Raw genomic sequence first — 26,589 nt, 5'->3', positions numbered from 1 at the left:
CATTCCTAGACCCCGGTGTGACTGTTATAAAGGTAGTGTCTGCCGAAACATGCAACAAGTTTCTTATCGCTCATTAAATATGTGTAGTCTGTCTTTTCCTACTTTCTAATTTGTTACTTTCTATATTTGTTCACTCAGTTTGGGTGGAGATAAGAAATAATAAGGGAAAGAAGAAATAATAAGGGAAAGAAGAAATAATAAGGGAAAGAAGTCACTGGTGGGAGTAGTCTACAGGCCCCCTAACAGTAGCCACACTGTTGGACAGAGTATAAATTAAGAAATAATGGAGGCCCGTAAGAAAGGAACGGCAATAACCATGGGTGATTTTAATCTTCATATTGATTGGACAAATCAAATTGGCAAAGGTAGCCTTGAGGAAGAGTTCATATAACCATCGATGGTTTCTTAGAATACGTTGCAGAACCAACCAGGCAGCAGGCTATTCTAGATGCGGTAATGTGTAATAAGATGGGATTAATTAATGATCTCATAGCAAAGGATCCTCTTGGGAAGAGTGATCATGCCTGGTAGAATTTCAAATTCAGTTTGAGAGTGAGAAAGCTAGGTCTCAAACTAGTGTCTTGACATTAAACAATGGTAATTATAAAGGTATGAAGGCAGAGTTGGCTAAAGTGAACTGGGAAAATAAATTAAAGGGTAAGATGGTAGATAACCAGTGGCAAACATTTAAGGAGATATTTCATAACTCTAAGCAAAGATATATTCCAGTGAGAAAGAAAGATTCTAAGAGAAAGATGAACCATCCGTGGCTAACTAAGGAAGTAAAGGATGGTATCAAATTGAAAACAAAGACATATAATGTTGTGAAGAATATTGGAACATTTTTAGAAACTAGCAAAGGACGACTACAAAAATGATAAAGAGAGAGCAGATAGTTTATGAGAGTAAACTAGCAAGAAATATAATAACAGACAGTAAGAGCTTCTACAGGTATATAAAAAGGAAGAGAGTAGCTAAAGTAAATGTTTTTCCCTTAGAGGATGAAACTGGGGAATTACTAATGGGAAACAGGGAAATGGCAGGAACTTTGAACATATATTTTGTATTGGTCTTCACGGTAGAGGACACTAAAACATCCCAAAAATTGATAATCTAGGGGCTATTGTGGTGGGGGGGGGAGGGAAACGGGTGGGGAACTTAAAACAATCACTATCACTAGAGAAAAAGTACTAGGCAAACTAATGGGACTAAAGGTGGACAAGTCCCCTGGACCTGATGGTCTGCATCCTTAGACTCTTAAAAGAAGTGGCTGGATAGATAGCGGATGCACTAGCTGTAATCTAACAAAATTCCCTGGATTCTGGAGGGGTCCCAGTGGATTGGAAAACCGCAAATGTAACACTCCTATTTAAGAAAGGAGGGAGACAGAAAGCAGTTAGCCTAGCATCAGTCATTGCGAAAATGCTGGAGTCCATTATTAAGGAAGTAGTAGCAAGACATTAGAAAATCATAATAGAAACATAGAAAATAGATGCAGGAGCAGGCCATTCAGCCCTTCAAGCCTGCACCACCATTCAATGTGATCATGGTTGATCATGCAACTTCAATACCCCATTCTGCTTTCTCTCCATACCCCTTGATCCCTTTAGCCATAAGGGCCACATCTAATTCCCTTTTGAATATATCTAACGAACTGGCCTCAACAACTTTCTGTGGTAGAGAATTCCACAGGTTCACAATTCTCTGAGTGAAGAAGTTTCTCCTCATCTCGGTCCTAAATGGCTTACCCCTTATCCTTAGACTGTGACCCCTGGTTCTGGACTTCCCCAACATCGGGAACATTCGTCCTGCATCTAACCTGTCCAATCCCGTCAAAATTTTATATGTTTCTATGAGATCCCCTCTCATTCTTCTAAATTCCAGTGATTATAAGCCTAGTCGATCCAGTCTTTCTTCATATGTCAGTCCTGCCATCTCGGGAATCAGTCTGGTGAACCTTCACTGCACTCCCTCAATAGCAAGAATGTCCTTCCTCAGATTACGAGATCAAAACTGTCACCAAGGCCCTGTACAACTGCAGTAAGACCTCCCTGCTCCTATACTCAAATCCTCTCGCTATGAAGGCCAACATGCCATTTGCCTTCTTCACCGCCTGTTGTACCTGCATGCCAACTTTCAATGACTGATGTACCATGACACCTCGTTGCACCTCCCCTTTTCCTAATCTGTCACCATTCAGATAGTATTCTGCCTTCCTGTTTTTGCCACCAAAGTAGATAACCTCACATTTATCCACATTATACTGCATCTGCCATGCATTTGCCCACTCACCTAACCTGTCCAAGTCACCCTGCAGCCTCTTAGCATCCTCCTCACAGCTCACACCACCACCCAGCTTAGTGTCATCTGCAAACTTGGAGATATTACATTCAATTCCTTTGTCCAAATCATTGGCAGACCAATTGAACACTACTACTGTTTGGTGGTCTGTACAGAACTCCCACTAGCGATTTCTGCCCTTTGGTGTTTTGCAGCTCTACCCATACAGATTCCACATCATCCAAGCTAATGCAGTCAAGTATTATGCATGGTTTTATGAAAGGGAAATCATGTTTGACAAATTTGTTGGAGTTCTTCTCGGGAGGTAACGAGCAGGGTGGATAAGGGGGAACCAGTAGATGTTATATATTTGGATTTCCAGAAGGCATTCGATAAGGTGCCACATAAAAGGTTACTGCACAAGAGCTCACGGGGTTGGAGGTAATATATTAGCATGGATAGAGGATTGGCTAACTAACTGAAAATAGAGTTGGGATAAATGGGTAATTTTTAGGTTGGTAAACAGTAACTAGTGGGGTGCCACAGGGATCAGTGCTGGGGCCTCAACTATTTACAATCTATATAAATGACTTGGATGAAGGGACCGAGTGTAATGTAGCCAAATTTGCTGATGATACAAAGATAGGTGGGAAAGCAAGTTGTGAGGGGGACGCAAAGAATCTGCAAAGGGATATAGATAGGCTAAGTGAGTGGGCAAAAATTTGGTAGATAGAATACAATGTGGGAAAATGTGAGCTTATCCACTTTGGTCGGAAAAATAAAAAAGCAAATTATTATTTGAATGGGGAGAGATTACAAAATGCTGTGGTACAAAGGGATCTGGGGGTCCTTGTACATGAAACTCTTTTGAGTTTACCTGCGAAAACATAAAACATGTATCCGTGCCACCCGACCTGGATGACACACACAAGACATTTACAAGGCCCTTTTTTGTTTTTTTTTGGGGGGTTTTTTTTGTGGTTTTTTTTTTGGGCACTAAAATCAAATTTTTCCTTTTCCGGTGCCCCCTATAAAAGGAGAGGGGGACACTAAAAGCACCGGCAATTAAAACAAATTAAACTTTAAAACGTAAAATCAAATTAAAATTTGGTTGCCGGGCGTGATGATGCACTCCAGTCCCTCCGGTGCCCACCTCTTCCTTGTACATGAAACTCTTTTGAGTTAACCTGCAAAACATAAAACATGTATCCGTGCCACCCGACCTGGATGACACACACAAGACATTTACAAGGCCCTTTTTTGTTTTTTTTGGTTTTTTTTTTGGGCACTAAAATCAAATTTTTCCTTTTTCCAGTGCCCCCTATAAAAGGAGAGGGGGACACTAAAAGCACCGGCAATTAAAACAAAATAAACTTTAAAACGTAAAATCAAATTAAAATTTGGTTGCCGGGCGTGATGATGCACTCCAGTCCCTCCGGTGCCCACCTCTCGCGGAAGGCCGCGAGCGTACCGGTGGACACCGCGTGCTCCATCTCCAAGGACACCCTGGACCGGATGTAAGAGCGGAAGAGAGGCAGGCAGTCAGGTTGAACGACCCCCTCGACCGCCCGCTGCCTGGACCGGCTGATGGCACCCTTGGCCGTGCCCAGGAGCAGTCCTACGAGGAGGCCCTCGGACCTACCCGCTCCCCTCCGCACAGGGTGCCCAAAGATCAGGAGAGTGGGACTGAAGTGCAGCCAGAATTTCAGGAGCAGCCCCTTCAAATAATGGAACAGGGGCTGCAACCTTGTGCACTCAATAAAAACATGGAACACGGACTCCTCCTTGTACATGAAACTCAAAACATTAGTATGCAGGTGCAGCAAGTAATTAGGAAAGCAAATGGAATGTTGGCCTTTATTGCAAGGGGGATAGAGTATTAAAGTAAGGAAGTCTTGCTCCAACTGTACAGGGTATTGGTGAGACCATACCTGGAGTACTGCATACAGTTTTGGTCTCCTTATTTAACGAGGGATATACTTGCATTAGAGGCAGTTCAGAAAAGGTTCACTAGATTGATTCCTGAGATGATGGGGTTGTCCTATGAAGAAAGGTTGAGCAGATTGGGCCTATACTCCTTGATATTCAGAAGGATGAGAAGTGATCTTATTGAAACGTGTAAGATTCTGAGGGGCTTGACAGGGTGGATGCAGAGAGGATGTTTTCTCTCGTGGGGGAATCTAGAACTAGGGGGCCTAGTCTCACAATAAGGGGTCACCCATTTAAAATGGAAATGAGGAAGAATTTCTTCTCTCAGAGGGACGTGAATCTTTGGAATTCTCTACCCCAGAGAGTGTGGAGGCTGAGTCATTGAATAATTTTAAGGTGGAGATAGAAAGATTTTTGAACAATAAAGGAGTCAAGGGTTATGGGGAGAGGGCAGGGACGTGGAGTTGAGGCCAAGATCAGATCAGCCATGATCTTATTGAATGGGGGAGCAGGCCCGAGGGGCCAGATGGCCTACTCCTGCTCCTATTTCTTATGTTCTTATGTTCTTATGTTCAATGATCATTTTGCAGAAACCCGAGACGAATAGGGTGTCTGGGGAAGCACATGTTCTTTTCTTGTGTCTGTGGGTAAGACCCCAGCGGATCCACTACTAGTAGCTGATAAAGTTGTAAATTAAACCTACTTCCACTTTTCACCACTCATTCCACACCCACCTGCGGGTTTGACCTCGGAGAAGAACGTTCCGACCTTCTTGCCCTCGACTATGTCCGTGATCACATGAGCAGACACCTTTGGATGGGTCCCACTTGCAATGACCACAGAAGTTCCTCCTTGGAGAGCCCAAAGTGCTGCTTTTAACTATAACACACAAACACGTGCTGAATTGTACACGTTGCATGAAACATACGTCAGGATGTTACCATAAACTGCCCGAGTGAAGCAGAAACAGGTTACAGACATATGATATTTTAGAGACAAGATGGATTGCTCAAATTTCTTCCCGACTGGTGATCCTGTACTCGCACATCCATCTCTGACATGCCTTCCCCTCTCCTGGGTGACCAGATGGAAAGCAAATCCCTTTTACTGTACAGCACACCCGACTGAGCTGAGCTGAGCTACAGGAGCAGTAGCCAGTATTTGTCAAATTCAGCCCGTAGTCCACACACAATGAGAAAAGCAAGACATACAGCAGAGGAAGAAAAATAAGATCATAGCCGTGCCTCCTGTTCCATTCCAGCCCGGAGGCTTTTGCTGCACAACCTTCATTTCTCAGCCAGTTAGAATCATGGTCTGTGGTTCAGGAGACAGTCAGAACCCCAATCAGTCACCAACAACAAGGGGACCTAGTTACACTGCAATTCAATCCACAGCAATGATGGTTAGAAAATCACTTCATTCCTCATTCCAAGACACTAAAAACATCCCAAAAATAGATAATCAAGGGTCTATAGGGAGAGGGGAACTTGAAACAACCACTGTCACTAAAGAAAAAGTACTTGGTAAAATAATAGGACTATAGGTGGACAAGTCCCCTGGACCTGATGGCCTGCATCCTAGGGTCTTAAAAGAAGTGATTGCAGAGATAGCGGATGCATTGGTTGAAATCAACCAAAATTCCCTGGATTCTGGAGAGGTCCCAGCATGGAAAACCACAAATGTAATGCCCCTGTTTAAAAAAGGAGACAGATAGAAAGCAAGAAACTATAGCCTAACCTCTGTCGTTGGGAAAATGCTGGAGTCCATTATTAAGGAAGCAGTAGCAGGACGTTTGGAAAAGCATAATTTAGTCAAGCAGAGTCAGCATGGCTTTATGAAATCATGTTTGACAAATTTGCAGGAGTTCTTTGAGGATGTAACGAGCAGGGTGGATAAGGGGGAACCAGTAGATATTGTGTATTTGGATTTCCAGAAGGCATTCGATAAGGTGCCACATAAAAGGTTACTGCACAAGATAAAAGCTCACGGGGTTGGGGGTAGTAGATTAGCATGGATAGAGGATTGGCTAACTAACAGAAAACAGAGAGTCGGGATAAATGGATAATTTTCCAGTTGGCAAACGGTAACTAGTGGGGTGCCACAGGGATCGGTGCTGGGTCCTCAACTATTTATAATCTATACTAATGACTTGGATGAATGGACCGAGTGTAATGTAGCCAAGTTTGCTGATGATACAAAGATGAGTGGGAAAGCAAGTTGTGAGGACACAAAGAATATGCAAAGGGATATAGACAGGCTAAATGAGTGGGCAAACATTTGACAGATGGAGTATAATGTGGGAAAGTGTGAGATTATCCACTTTGGTAGGAAAAATAAAAAAGCTAATTATTATTTAAATAGAGAAAGATTACAAAATGCTGCAGTATAGAGGGACCTGGGGGTCCTTGTGCATGAAATACAAAAAGTTAGTATGTAGGTACAGAAAGTAATCAGGAAGGCAAATGGAATGTTGGCTTTTATTGAAAGGGGGATGGAGTATAAAAGAAGAGAAGTCCTGCTACAACTTACAGGCCACACCTAGAGTACTGCGTACAATTTTGGTCTCCTTATTTAAGAAGGGATATACTTGCATTGGAGGCAGTAATGAGGGGGCTCGACAAACTAGATGCAGAGAGGATGTTTCCACTTGTGGGGGAATTTAGAACTGGGGGCATAATTTAAGAATAAGCAGTCACCCATTTAGAACTGAGATGAGGAGGAATTTCTTCTCTCAGAGGGTTGTAAATCTATGGAATTCTCCAGCACAGAGAGTTGTGGAGGCTGGGTCTTTGAATAGATTTAAGATGGAGGTAGACAGATTTTTGAACAATGATGGAGTGAAGGGTTATGGGGAGCGGGCAGGGAAGTGGAGCTGAGCCATATTGAATGGCAGAGCAGGCTCGAGAGGCCAAATGGCTGACTCCTGCTCCTATTTCATATGTTATTATGTCATTTCATGTTTGGCTGTAGAGCAGTTCCAGCACTCAGTATGTGTACTGGATGGGGAGGGAGGAGACTGAACAATTGCTTGAAATTACCTAGATATATCCAAATATCTCTCTGCAGAGTCTGCTGTGGTGCCTGGTTACAAGTTCCAGCTGTGGGTTCCCTATAATCACTGTGCACCATGCTCCGGGACAGCCATACACTGCCAATCCTACTCTCTTCACATCCTCACTCCCTGCTAGGCCAATCAGTATTGACTCATTGAAAAAAGATTATCGGAAAGAGGGAATATGATTCAAGGAGAATGATTCTAGGGCTTAAAGAGTTAAATTATAAGGACAGGCTCCAAGAATAACTGGATAAATAAATACACTGAAACCTTGAAGCTGAGGAGGGAGCAGGGACAGACAAAACAGAAGATGAGGTTCTTGTGTGTGGATGATGCGGCATATTGAGCACAGCACAAACACATGCACTGAAAGAAACAAACGTTGAAAGTTCACTATCTCTCCTGACTCCCATTCCAATCACTCTCAGTTTGCAGCCTTTCTCCCACCTTAGCCTCCATGCCTCCAGTGCCCACTCTGGATTTTGTACCAAAAGTGATAGACTGCTGATCTCCAGGATAAAAGGTATCAATGTGTTTAGCATCATCCAATCCAGGAGGACTATCGAAAAGGCCTGAAACAAAGAAAAGCCCTTTTACTAACAAATTCTCCAATACATCGACAAACACAAATGATCCTTCTTCTTCTTAGGCAGTTCCTCGTATCGAGGATTACTTGCTTCCACGCAAAAAGGGATGAGTTCACAGGTGTTTCAATAAAGGACCTAATATTCTAGGTCCCGAACTACATGTTGAAGGGTGGAAGGTGCCTGTGCGTGGATTTTTTTTAACGTGTGGTGGCCGTTGCACACCAGCCACCACATGGGCTTGACAGAGCTAGGTCTTGGTCCAGTGGCAAGGATTAACCAGGACGACTGGTGACCAGCTCTGCTGCACGGACCTAGTGCGCACACATATCACAGTGTGGGCTGGCCCTTGCTGCCCCGGGCCCTCGCCTCTTCTGGGCTCCAAACTCATGCCTCTCCTGCACCCAACCTCGCCGCTTCTGCTGTGCCTGGGTAGCCACCAACAACTGAAAATTGTATTCAACATGCATAATATGGAAACTAGAACAGCCTAGATGCAAATAGATATTACATCTATCAACACATCCTGAGAATGATTCTCATTTTGCAGAATGCGACAGGCTTACATTCCCCACTGTTTATGGGAGATCAGTGTTGAGAATGGAAACATTGGAAACCGGGTTTCTATGCTGATTTCAAGCTCTTTTGAGTAGAACAGAAAACAAGAAGGCTACAATTCTGCGGATACAAAAATGGAAAGGGAAAAGGACAGTACATAGGTAAACTACCAAGTGAAACTCCTAGTGATAAATTAACTAAAAGGATAACTATAGAATTCTTTGTAACAGATCTTAAAAAGGTGTTCGGATAGCGCATCTCACTCCTTTAGCTGCAGATAATCTTTGATAGCCCTTGGAAATGCATCCTCCCTACACAAGGGACAATTTAGTCTGTGTGCTGTGGGTAGCAAAAATCAGGGAGCTGCTCTTTATAATGAGCCTATGAAAAATGTTAAATGCAAAATAAAAACATACATGGTTTAATTTTACCTACATAAAAGCACAGTATTTAGCTAAAACAAAATATACTCGAGATTAAATGAGAGTTCTAAATCCATTTTTGTGTGGCAATGATTAAATTATAGGTACTGTATTTTAAATAAATCGATCTTGCAAGTTTCAGTAGATATAAGAGATCAAAAGTCTACAATAGACCACTATTACAAGCAGCAAAGACCAACATTAGCATTGGATAAATGGGTCTTGACTCTTGCAGACAACGCTCTAAAGAAAGAAAGAAGACTTCTATTTCTACAGCACCTTTCACGACCACCGGATGTCCCAAAGCACTTTACAGACAATGAAGCACTTTTTTGTTCCAAATGTAGTACTGTTGCAATGCAGGAAATGCGTCAGCCAACCATGCACAGCAAGCTCCCAAAAACAGCAATGTGATAATGACCAGACCATTTCTTTTAGTGGTGCTGATTGAGGGATAAATATTGACCAGGACACCGGGGATAACGCGTCCTGCTCTTTCTCAAAGTAGTGCCATGGGATCACCTACTGAAGATGACATGGCTCTGGAAGCAGGAGCAAATGTTGGAGTGAGATTTTAAAATACTCATCCTTGTGTTCAAACTCCACCATAGCTTCACCCCTCCCTATCTCTGTAACCTCCTCCAGCCCCACAACCCTCCAAGATCTCTGTAAACTCCTCCAATCCCACAATCCTTCCTATCTCTGTAACCACCTCCAGCCCCTACAACCCTCCAAGACCTTTGCGCTCCTCCAATTCTGGCTTCTTGTGCATCCCCAATTTTCATGTCTCCACCAATGGTGGCCGTGCCTTCACCTACCAAGGTTCCAATCTCTGGAATTCCCTCCTTAAACATCTCCCCCCTCCTTTAAGACGCTCTTTAAAACCTACCTCTTTGACCAAGCTTTTGGTCACCTGTCCTAATATCTCCTTATGTGGCTCGGTGTCAATTATTGTTTGATAATCGCTCCTGTGCAGTGCCTTGGGACATTTTACTACGTTAAAGGCACTGTATAAATGCAAGTTGTTGTTGAGCCCTTTTGTAGCTTTCCCTAACTCCCAAATATTAACTCCCAGTCGCAATGTATGGATAGCAGCTCCCGACAGTAACACAGGAACTAACCCCTGCTCTTCGAATGATCATGCTCCAGGCAGTTTCCATGTCTAAGTCTTGCCTCACTAATTAAACTGGAACGCCACATTGTTAGAACAAGTGCTGTGCTAGCACTTTATAAAAACACCAAGACACACCCTGGCTTTGCTAAATTATATAATGGTATATTTGCAAAACACTGTGCTGCTCACCAGGCTCTGTGTAGGATCCAAACAGATCTGCACTTTCTTTTTAAATTCATAATTAGCAGTTACCAAAGTTAAGCAGAGTCTGCCGAATTCAGTTTCAAAATCCCAATTATAGTGATGTGAGTGTCTGGGAGCCAATTTAAGACCGGATGGCCCTTCAGCTATCTCTGCAGGTCAGACACCATACCACCAATTACACCTGCTCGTGCTTTCACCCTCTGTTCTCGCTAACTTCCCCCTCATCTCCTTGGAGGGTAGAGTTCCACCACACGGGCTATCGCCATCCCCCAATATGTTACTAGTGTCCATTATTCAAGTGTGAACCTTCGCTGCCCATGTTGGCGGCCCATTTGACCACAGGGGGAGGGAAGCATAAATTACCGCCAACAAAAGCCCGTCTTCACCAGACGTGTACAGAGGAGATCGGTACTGGGATCGCCTCCCCTCCCTAACTGTTTCTCACTCAGTTTGTCAGCTGTAGCTCAGTGGGTAGCACTCTCACCTCTGAGCCAGAAGGTTGAGTTCAAGACCCACTCCAGGGACTTCAGCACATAAATCTAGGCTGACACTCCACTGCAGTGCTGAGGGAGCGGGTGCCGTCTTTCGGATGAGACATTAAACCGAGAGGCCCAGTCTACTCTCTCAAGTGTACATAAAAGATCCCATGGCACTATTTCGAAGAAGAGCAGGGGAGTTATCCCCGGTGTTCTGGCCAATATTTATCCCTCAATCAACTTAACAAAAAAACAGATTATCTGGTCATTATCACATTGCTGTTTGTGGGAGCTTGCTGTGTACAAATTGGCTTCCAAGGTTCCTACATTACAACAGTGCCTACATTCCAAAACTACTTCATTTGCTGTAAAGCACTTTGAGAAGTCCGGTGGTCGTGAAAGGCGCTATATAAATGCAAGTCTTTCTTTTAACTGGAAAAGTTTAATCCACGGAATCATATTAACAGAATTCAACCTACTGCTGTACCACACAGGAGATTATTAGAGATGATTAAGGGGTATGGAATTAGGGGGAGGATAGCAAACTGGATTAAAAATTGGTTAGAAGGGAGGAAGAGTTAAAGGCAGTTTTTCAGAGTGGTTGGAAGTGAGTAGTGGTGTCCCACAGGGCTCAGTTGGGGCCAATCCGATCACTGTGCACGTCAATGACTTGGATACAGGGCTAGAGGGAGAGGTATCTGCACATGATACAAAAATAAGAGGTATAGTTAATTGATTGATAAGGTGGGAGAATGGGCTAAAATGTGGCAGACGGAATTCAATGTCAGTAAGTGTGAGGTCTTGCATTTTGGCTAAAATAAATAAAAGCAGTAATGATACTGTGAATGTGAGTAGGTTCAGGGCTGGGGGAGAGCAGAGGGAATTGGGGGACAGGTTCACAGGACATTAACAAAATCATAGAATGGTGCAGCACAGAAGGAGAGCAATCCAGTTAATCCTACTCCCCGTGCTCTTTCCCCATATCACTGCAATTTTTTTCTCCTTCAAGTATCTATCCAATTCCCTTTTATAAATATAATTTATTTTATTTATATAGCTGCACAATAAAAACACATTTCACAGCTGAAGAACGAAACTGAATTGCAGAATAGGATCTTCGGGCCACAGTCTGATTGCACAGTGACTTGTGTGTCGACAATTGCACTCAGCGTTGTACCCATTTCAGCTACACCCCCCTGTCTATTTTCATATCAAGAAACCAAAACACATTGTACAAGACATAAGAACACAAGAAATAGGAACAGGAGTAGGCCATACGGCCCCTCGAGCCTGCTTCGCCATTCAATAAGATCATGGCTGATCTGATCATGGACTCAGCTTCACTTCCCTGCCCGCTCCCCAAATCCCCTTATCGGTTAAGAAACTGTCTATTTCTGTCTTAAATTTATTCAATGTCCCAGCTTCCACAGCTCTCTGAGGCAGCGAATTCCACAGATTTACAATCCTCAGAGAAGGAATTTCTCCTCATCTCAGTTCTAAATGCACTGCCCCTTATTCTAAGATCATGCCCTCTAGTTCTAGTCTCCCTCATCAGTGGAAACATCCTCTCTGCATCCACCTTGTCAAGCCCCCTCATAATCGTATATGTTTCGATAAGATCACCTCTCATTCTTCTGAATTCCAATGAGTAGAGGTCTAACCTATTCAACCTTTCCTCATAAGTCTACCCCCTCATCCCCGGAATCAACCTAGTGAACCTTCTCTGAACTGCCTCCAAAGCAAATATATCCTTTCGTAAATATGGAAACCAAAACTGCACCCAGTATTCCAGGTGTGGCCTCCCAATACCTTATATAGCTGTAGCAAGACTTCCCTACTTTTTTACTCCATCCCCTTTGCAATAAAGGCCAAGATACCATTGGTCTTCCTGATCACTTGCTGTACCTGCAAACTATCCTTTAGTGTTTCATGCACAAGTACCCCAGGTCCCGCTGTACTGCGGCACTTTGCAATCTTTCTCCATTTAAATAATAACTTGCTCTTTGATTTTTTTTCTGCCAAAGTGCATGACCTCACACTTTCCAACATTATACTCCATCTGCCAAATTTTTGCCCACTCACTTCGCCTGTCTATGTCCTTTTGCAGATTTTTTGTGTCCTCCTCACACATTGCTTTTCCTCCCATCTTTGTATCATCAGCAAACGTGGCTACGTTACACTCAGTCCCTTCTTCCAAGTCGTTAATATAGATTGTAAATAGTTGAGGTCCCAGCACTGATCCCTGCGGCACCCCACTAGTTACTGGTTGCCAACCAGAGAATGAACCATTTATCCCGACTCTCTGTTCTCTGTTAGTTAGTCAATCCTCTATCCATGCTAATATATTACCCCCAACCCCGTGAACTTTTATCTTGTGCAGCAACCTTTTATGTGGCACCTTGTCAAATGCCTTCTGGAAGTCCAAATACACCACATCCACTGGTTCCCCTTTATCCACCCTGTTAGTTACATCCTCAAAGAATTCCAGCAAATTTGTCAAACATGACTTGCCCTTCATAAATCCATGCTGACCCTGCCTGACCAAATTTTGCTTTTCCAAATGTCCTGCTACTGCTTCTTTAATAATGGACTCCAACATCTTCCCAACCACAGATGTTAGGCTAACCGGTCTATAGTTTCCTGCTTTTTGTCTGCCTCCTTTTTTAAATAGGGACATTACATTTGCAGTTTTCTAATCTGCTGGAAACTCCCCAGAATCCAGGGAATTTTGGTAAATTACAACCAATGCATCCACAATCCCTGCCTCTACTTCTCTTAAGACCCTAGGTTGGAAACATTTAAGATAAGATGAGGAAAATCAGAATATAGTGGCTTGGATACCACTAAGCCTAGATTTTAAAAGCCATGTCAGAGGTCTAGTGTCTCCTATAGAAAGGTGGGCGGGAGTGGGGTGGGGAAAGAGACTTGTGAAAGGCAGCACCTCAGGTGATAAGGCTGTAAACAAAAAGCTAATGGAATGCTAGGTTCTTTCACAAGAGTTATGGAATATGAAAGCCAAGAGGTAATGATGGGCCGTTATAAAACCTTAGCAAGATCTCAGTTACAGGACTGTGCACAGTGTGGGTCCACACCGCAGGAAGGATACTGGGGCTTTAGAGAGGGTACTGAGATTCACTCGGGTGCTGTCTGGTATGAGGAAACAGGGTAAACAGGGTAACTGTTTTCAGTGGTTGAGGGTTTAGAATGAGGGGCCACTGATACACGATTAAATGTAAAAGATTTAGAACAGGGAGCAGGAGAGACTTCTTCACACAGAGTTGTGAGGCTATGGGATTCAACCCCAGGGTTCGCGGTTGAGGCACAAACTGTGTCAACATTGAAGATTAGATTGGAGAGATAAAGCAAAAGGGGATAAAGGGACATGGGAACAGAGTGGGTAAATGTGATCAAAACAGATTCAAAAGCAAATTTCAAAAGGGAATTAAATAAATACTTAAAAAGAAAAAATTTGCAGGGCCACAGGGAAAGAGAGGGGAGTGGGATTAATTGGATCGCTCTTTCAAAAGAGCCGGCACGGGCACGACGGGCTGAGTGGCCTCCTTTTATTCTTTGAGGTTCTAAATGTACTTCAATGTTGAAATGGTCTCTGCTTCAATTACTAACTTCAGTAGTGCATTCCAGAGTAAACTTTGCCCTAAATTCCTTACATTTAATCTTATATCTATGACCTCGTATTCTTCACCCGTCAACCACTGGCAACAGTCTGTTTCTAATATTATGTCCCATCCATCATAATTTTAAACAGCACTATCAAATCAGCCTATAATCGGTTCATTTCACACAGACTATGACCTTCCCGGCCCACATAGTCCAGCGACTCGCCAGCTGTGCTTACTGAGCCACTGACATTGCCTCAACGGGCATTACCACTCAGACCAGCAATTCTTACCCACCTTCCACGTCAGAAAGGACAATCAGCATGTCCGCTCTCATCTCCACAGCGAGTCTTGCTGCCAGACTGTCATTGTCCTTGATACTGATCACCTGCTGGAACACGGAGAACTCAGAATGAGGAACGCACGCTCCCAAATAAACCAACTGAAGCACGGACTGACAAACTCAAACAGAAAGAAAAACTGTTCCAAGAGCCTCAACCCTCTCCCACTGTTTGACCGGGAACGGTAGCATCGTAGTTAAGTTACGGGACTAGTAATCCAGATGCCAGGACTAATAATCCAGAGATGCAAGTTCAAATCTCACCTCGGCAGCTGTGGAATTTAAATTAAAAAATAAAATAAAATCTGGAATAAAAAACAAGTGACCATGAAACTACCAGATTGTTGTAAAAAACCCATCTGGTTCACTAATGTCCTTTAGGGAAGGAAATCTGCCGTCCTTACCCAATCTGGTCTATGTGTACTCCAGACCCACAGCAATGTGGTTGACTCTTAATTGCCCTCTGAAATAATGTAGCAAGCCACTCAGTTGTAACAAACCGCTACAGAAAACAATAATGAGAATAAAACCAGACGAACCACCCGGCATCGACCTCGGCATCGGCTTCGGACACAGAACGGCACACCCAGCCCGGTCGACCCGGCAAAGTCCTCCTCACTTTTGTGCCAAAATTGGGAGAGCTGTCCCACAGACTAGTCAAGCAACAGTCTGACAGTCATACTCACAGAACCATACCTTTCAGCCAATGTCCCAGACTCTTCCATCACCATCCCTGGATATGTCCTGTCCCACTGGCAGGCAAACTCACCAGGGGTGGTGACAGTGGTAATGGGCCCAAGTTTCGGCCTCAGTTGCTCCTGATTTTTTGGAGCAACTGGTGTAGAACGGAGTATCTTAGAAATTCAAATTCTCGGCATTTAGTTTGCTCCAGTTCTAGTCAGTTAGAACAGTTTCACTTTGGAACAGAATTTTTTTCCAAAAGGGGGCGTGCCACTTACGCCTGTTTTCAAAGTTTCGGCAGTGAAAACTTACTCCAAACTAACTTAGAATGGAGTAAGTGAAGATTTTTGTACGCTCGAAAAAACCTTGTCTACACTTTAGAAAATCAGGCGTAGGTTACAAATCAGGCGTAGGGAATGGTGGGGGGTTTAAAGAGAAGTTTACAAACATTAAATACTTCAGTTTTACAAATAAAGAGCCATCATCAATAATAAATGATAAAAACATCAATAAATCAACCAATAAATCAATCAAAAAAAATTAATCAGAAATAATTTTTTTTTAAATCAATAAATAAAACATTTTCTACTTACCGACTGCAGCACCGGGAGCCCTCCAACAGCATGCTGGGATACCCCCCCGCCCCTCCCCCAGTGTGTCTCTGTTAGTGTCTCTATCTCTCTGTCTGTGTGTGTCTCTCACTCTCTGTCTGTCTGTGTTTCTGACAGTGAAGGGAGGGGGAGGAGGGGGGCAGAGGGAGAGAGTTGGGGGGGCAGGGGGAGGGGAGGGAGGGAGGGAGGCAGAGGTGAAGAGGGGGAGGGGGAGAAGGGGGAGGGGGAGAGGGGAGGGGGAGAGGGGAGGGGGAGAGGGGAGGGGGAGAGAAGGGGGGGAGAGAATGGGGGGGAGAGAAGGGGGGGAGAGAAGGGGGGGAGAGAAGGGGGGAGAGGAAGGGGAAGGGAAAGGAGAAGGGGGAGGGGAAAGGAGAAGGGGGAGGGGAAAGGAGAAGGGGAGGGGAAAGGAGAAGGGGGAGGGGAAAGGAGAAGGGGGAGGGGAAAGGAGAAGGGGGGAAAGGAGAAGGGGGGAAAGGAGAAGGGGGGGAAAGGAGAAGGGGGGGAAAGGAGAAGGGGGGAAAGGAGAAGGGGGGGAAGGAGAAGGGGGGAAAGGAGAAGGGGGGAAAGGAGAAGGGGGGAAAGGAGAGGGGGGGAAGGAGAAGGGGGAAAGGAGAGGGGGGGAAAGGAGAAGGAGGGGAAAAGGAGAGGGGGGAAAGGAGAAGGGGGGAAAGGAGAGTGGGGGGAAAGGAGAAGGGGGAAAAGGGGAGGAGGGAAAAGGAGAAGGGGGGAAAAGGAGAAGGGGGGAAAGGAGAGGGGGAAAGGAGAAGGGGGGAAAGGAGGGGGGGAAGGAAAAGGGGGGAAAAAGAGAGGTGGGGAAGGAGAAGGGGGGAAAGGAGAAGGGGGGAATGAAAGGAGAGGGGTGGAGGAAAGGAGAGGGGGAAGAGGGGGGGAAAGGGGAGGAAAGGAGAGGCGGGGGGGGGAAGGAGAGGGGGGGTGTGTGAAGGAGAAGGGGGAGGGAGGCTGAATGGGCCGGGCCCGGCCGGGCCCAAGACTTCGGGCAGGGCCCGTTCCCAGCACCGGATTTACAGGTAGGTGGCGTTGGGTCGGGTTGGGTCCAGGGTCCAGGGTCGGGATCACGGGTCGGGTCGGGGGGAGCGCGGGTCAGGGCGGTGGGGTCGGGAGCTTGGGTCGGGGGGGGGTGGTGGGGGAGGAGGGAGGTCGGGTTGGTTCGGGTAGGGGGGAGGGAGGGAGCGCGGGTCGGGTCGGGTCGGTTCGGTTCGGGCGGGGGGAGGGGGGGCAGTGAGAGGTCGGGTGGGGGGGTGGGGGGAGCGGGGGTCGGTGTTGGGGACGGGTCCGGTCCGGGGGTGGTGGGCGGGGTGGAGGGGGAGAGCAGGAGTCGGGTCGGTGTCGGATCCGGTCCGGGGGCGGGGGGGGGTAGCGGGAGTCGAGTTGGGTCCGGAGGAAGCAGGAGCTGGGCGTGGGAGGCAGCCTTATGCACGCAGCCCCAGTGAGGCCATTCGGCCAGGGCTAGGGGCTGCGTGCTTTGGGCCCCTCCCACACAGTTTTGGGCGCCTGGAGCTACTGCACATGCACGCCCATTGTAGCGCGCATGTGCAGAGGTCCCGGCACTGTTTTCAGCGCAAGGACCTAGCTCCGCCCCCCCCACAGCTCGTGCTGCACCGCGCCGAGCTGCAAACGACCTGCAGGGAGCTGAAGAATCTGTAAGTTTTTTTTCAGGCGCACTTTGTGGTGCAAAAAACGGGCGTCCAGGTCGGGGCTGCGCCGTTCTAGGCGCGACCCGAAACTTGGGCCCATACAGTCAGGAGAGAGTGACCCTGGGGTCCTCAACTTTGACTCTGGACCCAATGAAGTCTCGTGGCTTCAGGTCAAGCATGAGCAAGGAAACCTCCGGCTGATCACTATCTACCGCCCTCCCTCAGCTGATGAATCAGTACTCCTCCATGTTGAACACCACTTGGAAGAAGCACTGAGGGTAGCAAGGGCACAGAATGTACTCTGGGTGGGGGACTTCAATGTCCATCACCAAGAATGGCTCAGCAGCACCACTACTGACCGAGCTGGCCAAGTCCTGAAGGACATAGCTGCTAGACTGGGCCTGCGGCAGGTGGTGAGAGTAAAACCTACTTGACCTCGTCCTCACCAATCTACCTGTCGCAGATGCATCTGTCCATGACAGCACTGGTAACAGTGATCACCGCACAGTCACTGTGGAGACAAAATCCAGTCTTCACACTGAAGACACCCTCCATCGGATTGTGTGGCACTACCATTGAGCTAAATGGGATAAATTCAGAATAGATCTAGTAGCTCAAAATTGGGCATCCATGAGGCGCTGTGGGCCATCAGCAGCAACAGAATTAGTATTCCACCACAATCTGCAACCTCATGACCCGGCACATCCCTCACTTTACCAAACCATCAAGCCAGAGAACCAGCCCTGGTTCAATGAGGAGTGCAGAATAGCATGCCAGGAGCAGCACCAGACGTACCTAGAACTGAGGTACCAACCTGGGGAAGGTGCAACATAGGACTAGCATGCTATAGACAGTGCTAAGTCATCCCACAATCACCAGATCAGATCAAAGCTCTGCAGTCCTGCCACATCCAGTTGTGAATGGTGGTGGACAATTAAACAACTAACGGGAGGAGGAAGCTCCATGAATATCCCCATCCTCAATGACGGCGGAGCCCAGCACGTGAGTGCAACAAACATGGCTGAAGTGTTTGTAACCATCTTCAGCCATAAGTGCCGAATGGATGATTCATATCAGCCTCTTCCTGAAGTTCCCACCATCACAGAAGCTAGTCTTCAGCCAAATCGATTCACTCCACGTGATATCAAGAAATGGCTGAGCACACTGGACACAGCAAAGACTATGGGCCCTGACAACATAGCGGCTGTCATGCTGAAGACTTGTGCTCCAGAACGAGCCATGCCTCTAGCCAAGCAGTTCCAGTATAGCTACAACACTGGCATTTACCCAACAATGTGGAAAACTGCTCAGGTATGTCCTGTCCAACAAAAAGCAGGACAAACCCAATCCGGCCAATTACCGCCCCATCAGTCTGCTCTCAATCATCAACAAAGTGATGGAAGGTGTCGTTGACAGTGCTATCCAGCGGCACTTACTCACCAATAACCTGCTCACCGATGCTCAGTTCGGGTTCTGTCAAAACCACTCGGCTCCAGACCTAATTACAGCCTTAGTCCAAACATGGACAAAAGAGCTGAATTCCAGAGGTTAGGCGAGAGTGACTGCCCTTACATCAAGGCAGCATTTGACCGAGTTTGGCATCAAAGAGCCCTAGTAAAATTGATCGGAATCAGGGGGAAAACTCCACTGGCTGGAGTCATACCTGGCACAAAGGAAGATGGTTGTGGTTGTTGGAGGTCAATCATCCCAGCTGCAGGAGTTCCTCAGGGCAGTGTCCTAGGTCCAACAATGTTCAGCTGCTTCATCAATAATCTTCCCTCCATCATAAGATCAGAAGTGGGGATGTTTGCTGATGATTGCAGTGTTCAGTTCCATTCACAACTCCTCAGAAAACGAAGCAGTCCATGCCTGCATGCAGCAAGACCTGGGCAACTTCAGGCTTGGGCTGATAAGTGGCAAGTAACATTTGTGCCACACAAGTGCCAGGCAATGACTATCTCCAACAAGCGAGAGTCTAACCACCTCTCCTTGATATTCAACGGCAATACTATCGCCGAATCCCAGAAACTTAACTGGATCAGCCACATAAATACCGTGGCAACAATAGCAGGTCAGAGGCTGGGTATTCTGCAACGAGTGTCTCACCTCCTGACTCCCCAAAGCCTTTTCACCATCTACAAGGCACAAGTCAGGAGTATGATGGAATACTCTCCACTTGCCTGGATGAATGCAGCTCCAACAACACTCAGGAAGCTCAACACCATTCAGGACAAGGCAGCTCGCTTGATTGGCTCCCCATCCACCACCTTCAACATTCACTCCCTCCACCACAGGCGCACCGTGGCTGCAGTGTATACCATCTACAAGATGCACTGCTGCAACTCGCCAAGGCTTCTTCAGCAGTACCTCCCAAACCCGCGACCTCCAGCACCTTGAAGGACAAGGGCAGCAGACACATCGGTGCATCATCACATGCGAGTTCCCCTCCAAATTGCACACAATCCTGACTTGGAAATATATCGCTGTTACTTCATCATCGCTGGGCCAAAATCCTGGTACTCCCTCCCTAACAGCATTGTTGGAGCATCTTCACCACACGGACAGCAGTGGTTCAAGAAGATGGCTCACCACCACTTTCTCAAGGGCAATTAGCGATGGGCAATAAATGCCGGCCTTGCTAGCAACGCCCACATCCCGAAACAAATTAAAAAAAACAACCTTGTTGAACTCTGGTCTCGACTCCTTAAGAACATAGCAGCAACTCGTGCTCTCATCAGGATTCTCTGTCAGGACCTAGTCAGACCATAACCCCACGGAAAGGTATTGTCCACTGAATCCAAGCAACTGAGTTCCATTTGCACAATTATGCCAATGAGATTTACTACCTATTAACAACGTGACTCTTTGAATACAAGAATCCTTCATACACTAGAGTAATGGGCCTGGTTTAACTACAGGGAGGTCCATGGAGGCCAGAATTTTTAAAACCGTTTGCACTGGGATGTCACCATGTGGCAGCGTCTTCCCAAATTGCATAATAGCACCTCTCTCTTGCTCATTGGTTACTTTGCTGGGGGTGTACAATATTAATGAGATAACTTCTCGCACATTTACAGAACCTCAGCAATTGCAGGCTGGTTAGTGGCATCATGTTGCCCGGGGCGGGAGAGGGACAGTAATTAACTTTCTTCTACATTCCAGCACCTTTCACACGCTGCACAAGACTGACGCAGCGGTACCAAGGAAGATTGAGCAATCCGCTTGTTATAGAAAGAAACACTTGCATTTCTATAGCATCTTGCACAACCTTGGGACATTCCAAGGCGCTTCACAATCAATGAAGTGCACAGATGGAGCAGCGGCATCTATAAAGACCTGCCCAAACACAGTTCACCCTTGGCTGGCAACTCGAAGAAACACTGCTCAGTAAAAGTGAGTAGGCTGCTCCAAGCAGTAGCTCTGCTCGCGCTTTCCCAAAGGAATTTCCAAGATTAGCCAGTGAAGTACATCTAGTGCAATAATCTCACTCAAAGTAGTAACAATGCAGTATGTCCAATCACTGTCTCAGGCTCCCATAAACTTCACAGTACTCTAATGCCAGGTTAAAGTCTGTTTTTGCAACCATTATAGAATCTGTGCACCAATTTTAATCTGTGGGGAAGGAGGGGGAATGAATTACTTTGCATCTGGGGTCTCCTCTGGTGGGAGGTATGGTTAGTGCATAGGCAAGACACCAGCTGTAGGAGAGTCTTCCTCGCTTTTCACCATGATTCAAGATGCTCCTGGGTGAGCAGCTCCCTCGTGAGCCCCTTTGCTGTGCAACTCTATCCTTGGCCGATTGTTGCCACCCTTTGCTCTTTCACCCACAATCTCCTTTTTTCCACTGTTTCCCTGGCTCTACCAGTGGGTGCATTTTAGCCCTAGTTATAAGTTAACTGCTAGTTTATAATTACCTGGGCCCGGTGCCCATCACTCGACCTTGCCTGCTCTTTGCTTATCATCAGTGAGCACTGGACCTTTGCTCAAATTTGGCTTTCAAATTCCCAGACTTCTCTGGGCATTAAGTCAACGCTTCTCCACTGGACTGCACTGCAAGACTCAGCTGCTGTGTCTCTGATCTGCTATTCAGTTGCAAGTTTTACTGTAACTTTATCTAGCCTACAGTCACCCTCTGCTGCTGTTACCTGCTGAGCTTATGCCTGTCCTACTGGATTTTCAACTTCAGCCTGGTTCCTGGCCAGAGATTCACACTCCTGGGCCGAAGTCCATTTCTCTGCCACCCGTGGATCTTATGATGCCCTCCAACTTTGCCACTGTTTGTGCTGAGCAATCGATTCTGCACACCTCCTGGCTCTTCATTCCCACAGAAATACCTCCAATGGCTCATCCTCCAAACTTCAACTCTTCAAATAGCCTCTGGACTCACTCACCTGCCACACCAATCTCCAAACCTGGACTTTAGTTCGTCGATGCTCCAAGCTGACTCCACCATACCTACATCGACCTTATCCCATCACTTCCTTATGTTATTTCTAACTCTGTCTCTCCCAGTCCTCTGTGCATCTTGTTTCTACTTTTTAATAGTACATCCTGGTGCCCAACACCCTGGTGAATTAGTTTAAACCGACCCCACAGCACTAGTTAACCGGATCGCAAAGACATTGGTCCCAGCTCTGTTCAAGTGTAACCCATCCATCTTGAACAGGTCCCTCCTGCCACAGAATTGGTCCCAATGTCCCAGGAATCTGAAGCCCTCCCTCCTGCACCATGTCTCTAGCCAAGCATTAACGGCCACATCTTCCCATTTCTACTCACACCAGCACATGGCACTCGGAGTAATCTAGAGATTATTACTTTTGAAATCCTGCTTTTTAACTTCCTCCCTAGCTCCTTAAACTCTAACTGCAGGAACTCAGCCCTCTTCCTGGATCACATCTTCTGGCTCTTCCTCTTCCCCCCACAGAATCTTCTGCACCCTCTCCGTGATGTCCCTTACACTGGCACATCATACGGATCTTACATAGCAGAACTGTCTGTCTGTCCCCCTGACTATCGAATCCCCAATTACTACTGCATGCTGACACTGTTTTGTAGCCCCTGTGCAGTTCTTCCACTATACATAAAATTGAGCTCATCCAAAACTTTGCTGTCCGTATCCTAACTTGCACCAAGTCCCGTTCACCCATCACCCCTGTGCTCACTGACCTACATTGACTCCAGGTCCAGCAATTCTGGCCTCTTGCACATCCCCGATTTTAATCGCTCCACCATTGGCGGCCGTGCCTTCAGGCCTAAGCTCTGGAATTCCCTCACTAAACCTCTCCGCCTCTTTTAAGACGCTCCTTAAAACCTACCTCTTTGACCATCTGTCCTTATATCTCCTTATGTGGCTCGGTGTCAAATTTTGTTTGATTGCACTCCTGTGAAGTGCTTTGGGATGTTTTACGAAGTTAAAGGAGCTATATAAATGCAAGTAGTTGTTGTTGTTGTTGTAAGGAATGTTGCCTTCTTGAACCTTCCCCGCCAGATCTCAGGATTCTGTCTCTACTTACCCCCTGCAGGTCACTGTTGGGTTCAGGAGGTGGAACAACAGCATCATTGGTATTGATGATTGGAACGATGTTCATTCGGAGAAGCTCGTGCAGTGTGCTGCTTAAGTTCCGTCGCTTTTGATCATCATGGAAATCCAAGTTTGTGACAAGAATCTGGGGACGAAAAGAAAGGTGTAATGTTGAACCGAGATTTCCATTGCTCACGTTCAATTCTGATCATTTGAAAGGAACTAATCCAAATTGCTAAAGTTATTCAACCACAGCTTAGACAGGAACAGTGGTTAAAAAGTGTGCTCCCAGTTATAACACAGAGAGGATTACAGGAAATACAAGGATAAAACAGCAACAGACCTGAGCAGCACAAATACTGTACTGTGTGAACATTGCTTCATACAGAGCCATCAAGCCACTCTGTCCAGCCGCAGCACAGGCTCGAGCTTCCAGCACGGGAACCGTCTGCAAAGTTGAAACAAAACTTTTCATACACACAATACATAGGAATTAAAACACGGAAAAGGCTGTTTGGCCCAACCAGTCCGTGTTGATATCTATTCCCTACACATGCAGCATCCTAACCCCATGTGTTTGCCTGTACCCGTATCCCTTCAGATCACCTATCTAAGCTCCTCATCGATGTTAATGTGGTCTCTGCTTGAATCACTTACTCCAGTTCTGCTTTCCATAGCCTCATTACCCTGAGTTAATAAATTCATTCCTATACTCTTCCCTAAATCTCTTGCATTTAATCTTATATTCCCCGAGATTCCTCAATCAGTGGTCTGTTTCTTCTACTTTTTCCCATCCCTTCATAATTTTAAACATCTTCTGTCAAATCACCCCTTAATCTCCTCTGTTCTAACAAAAAACATTATACAGCTGATCCAATTGAATGATGGAGCAGGCCCAAGGGGCTGAATGGCCTCCTCTTGTTCCAAATGCTCCTATGAATGTAGTTCAAATATCTACAAGAACCTGCATTAATAGAGCGCCTTTAAGGTAGAAAATGACAGGTATCAAAAAATGGGTGTTGAGACAAAGGAGTTATTAGGTGGGGCAACCAAATGCTTGCCCAAAGAGGTGGGTCTTAAAGGTGGAGGGGTTTAGGGAACAAATTCCAGAGTGGTTGAAGGCACGGCCACCAATGCTGGGGTGTAGGGAGGAGGGATGCACAAGAGACAAGAGTCAGAGGACTGAAGAGTTCTGTGGGGGGGGGGGTGTGGGGGGATGGTGTTGTAGCACTGGGTTACAGAGATAGGGTGGGTAAAGGACATGTAAGGATTTAAATCCGTGGGTGAGGATTTACAATTTGAGTTGTTGGGGGACCAAAAGACAGGGGTGATGGGTGAGCTGGACTTGGTCTGGGATAGAATACAGGCAGCAGAGGTCTGGATGAACTAAAATTTACAGAGGGTGGAGGATGGGAGGCCATCCAAGAGAGTATTGGAATAGTCAAGTCTTGATGTGACAAAAGCATAGATCAGAGTTTCAGCAGCAGATGGATTGTGGTGGGGGTGCAGACGGGCGATGTTACGGTGTTGGATGTCGGCGGCCTTTATGATGGCGAGAATAAGAGATCAGTAGCTATGCTCGGTGTTGAACAGGATGCCGAGGTTGCGAACAGTCTGGTGCAGACGGAGACAATGGCCAGGACGGGAAATGGAATCGGTGACCAGGGTATGGAGTCTGTTACAGAGGCCAAACAATGTCTTCGGTCTTCCTGAAGTTTAGCTGGAGGAAACTGTGGCTCATCCAAGACTGGATGTCAGACAAGCAGTCTGACAACACAGAGACAGTGAAGGGGTCAAGAGAGATGGTGGAGAGGTAAAGCTGGGTGTCTGTTGTCAGCGTACATGTGAAGCTGACCCCATGTTCGCAGGAGGATGTCGCCGAGGGGTAGCATGTAGACGAGGAAGAGGGGACCAAGGATGGATCCTGGGGGAACAGCTGAGCTTATGATGTAACAACGAGGCAAGGTTTTACCATCCATCAGCCACATTTCAGTAAAAGCCATGACATTAATACAATCATCCACACTGAGGCCATGCGTGGCAAGGGCCTTGTTTGCAACTAAATGGACATTCTGGAAGGAAATGCGGAGAAGGGAAACCATTGATAATTTGCTGCAGCATGGTTGGGTGAGAAGAAGGTAAAGAGACAGGGGAGAAGGGCCCGAGAGAGGCCAAGAGCAGGAAGAAAAAAGAATATACAAGTAATTTTTTTTGCTTTTTGTGGTAAACATCAATGATTTAGACTTCAATGTAGGGGGTATGATTAAAAAGTTTGCAGATGATACAAACATTGACCGTGTGGTTGATAATGAGGAAGATAACTGTAGACAGCAGGAAGATATCAATGGACTGGTCAGGTGGGCAGAAAAGTGGCAAATGGAATCAATCCGGCGAAGTATGAGGTAATGCATTTGGGGAGGGCTAACAAGGAAAGGGAACACACAATAAATGGTAGGATACTCAGAAGTGTAGATAAGGTGGTTAAGAAGGCATACAGGATACTTTCCTTACAGGATTTATCAATCGAGGCAGAGAATATAAGAACAAGGAGGTTATGCTTGAACTGTATAAAACAGTAGTTAGGCCACTAGAGTACTGCGTGCAGTTCTGGTGGCCACATCACACGGAAGATGTGATTGCACTAGAGAAGGTAGAGAGGAGATTTACAAGAATGTTGCCAGGATTGGAGAATTTTAGCTATGAGGAAAGATTGGATAGGATGGTGTTATTTTCTTTGGAACAGAGGAGGCTGAGGGGAAATTTGAATGAGGTGTATAAAATTAAGAGGGGCTTTGATATAGTGGATAGGAAGGACCTATTCCACTTAGCAGAGAGATTAATAACCGGGGGCATAGATTAAAAGTAATTGGTAGAAGGATTAGAGGGGAGTTGAAGAGAATCTTTTTTAACCAGAGGATGGTGGGGGGTCTGAAACTCACTGCCTGAAAGGGTGGTAGAGGCAGAAACCCTCATTGCATTTAAACAGTATGTGGACATGCACCTGAAGTGCCGTAACCTACAGGGCTACTGACCAAGAGCTGGAAAGTGGATTAGGCTGGATAGCTCTTTTTCGGCCAGCACAGACACGATGGGTCAAATGGCCTCCTTCAGTACCATAAATTTCCATGATTCTATGAATTGGCTTGGATCTGGAGCAGAAGCCAAAACATGCACATGAACAGAAACAGGGAATCGAGTTACATGGGCATGGCAGTGATTAGAGGAATCATGGCCTGGTGTAAACAGGGAGGAGGCAATATGAAAGTGTTCATTAACCACTGCTCTCTGTCTTGTACGAACTTCCAATCCACGCGGTTACAATCCTTTTAATAGGGGGCCAGCAGTTACTTGTTAAAGCCCCATGTCTATCCTCCCCTGGATCCTGCAGAAATCAAGTGAAATATATCTGGGGCCTCCTTTTGTCTCCGCTCAGCCATGCGCAATGACAAGAACCCCTCAACCCCCACCCCTCCTGGTTACGGGGCCTGTAAACTGTAGCTCCAGCTCATCCTGCTGCCTTTGCGCAACTCATTCCAACTCTG

At 46.2% G+C, this 26,589-nt stretch overlaps 1 protein-coding gene across 3 annotated transcripts in view; it reads right to left on the bottom strand.

Annotated features, from left to right (window-relative positions):
• The window catches only part of aldh18a1 (aldehyde dehydrogenase 18 family, member A1), a 66,478-nt gene that overhangs the window by 27,526 nt on the left and 12,363 nt on the right, over nt 1-26,589 (bottom strand). For 2 of the 3 annotated variants that reach the window (XM_070876349.1, XM_070876348.1), the window contains exons 5-9: nt 23,391-23,495; nt 23,040-23,192; nt 14,537-14,630; nt 7,712-7,836; nt 4,944-5,088 (exon numbers count right to left, since the gene is read on the bottom strand). In XM_070876349.1, the coding sequence (XP_070732450.1) occupies nt 4,944-5,088; nt 7,712-7,836; nt 14,537-14,630; nt 23,040-23,192; nt 23,391-23,495 (622 nt within the window). The remainder of the gene's footprint in view (nt 1-4,943; nt 5,089-7,711; nt 7,837-14,536; nt 14,631-23,039; nt 23,193-23,390; nt 23,496-26,589) is intronic. The other variant, XM_070876350.1, reaches the window with a different exon arrangement.

Source organism: Pristiophorus japonicus, chromosome 3 (genome assembly GCF_044704955.1).
Source record: "Pristiophorus japonicus isolate sPriJap1 chromosome 3, sPriJap1.hap1, whole genome shotgun sequence".
Lineage (NCBI taxonomy): Eukaryota > Metazoa > Chordata > Chondrichthyes > Pristiophoridae > Pristiophorus > Pristiophorus japonicus.
This window is presented reverse-complemented; position numbering and strand designations above follow the sequence as displayed.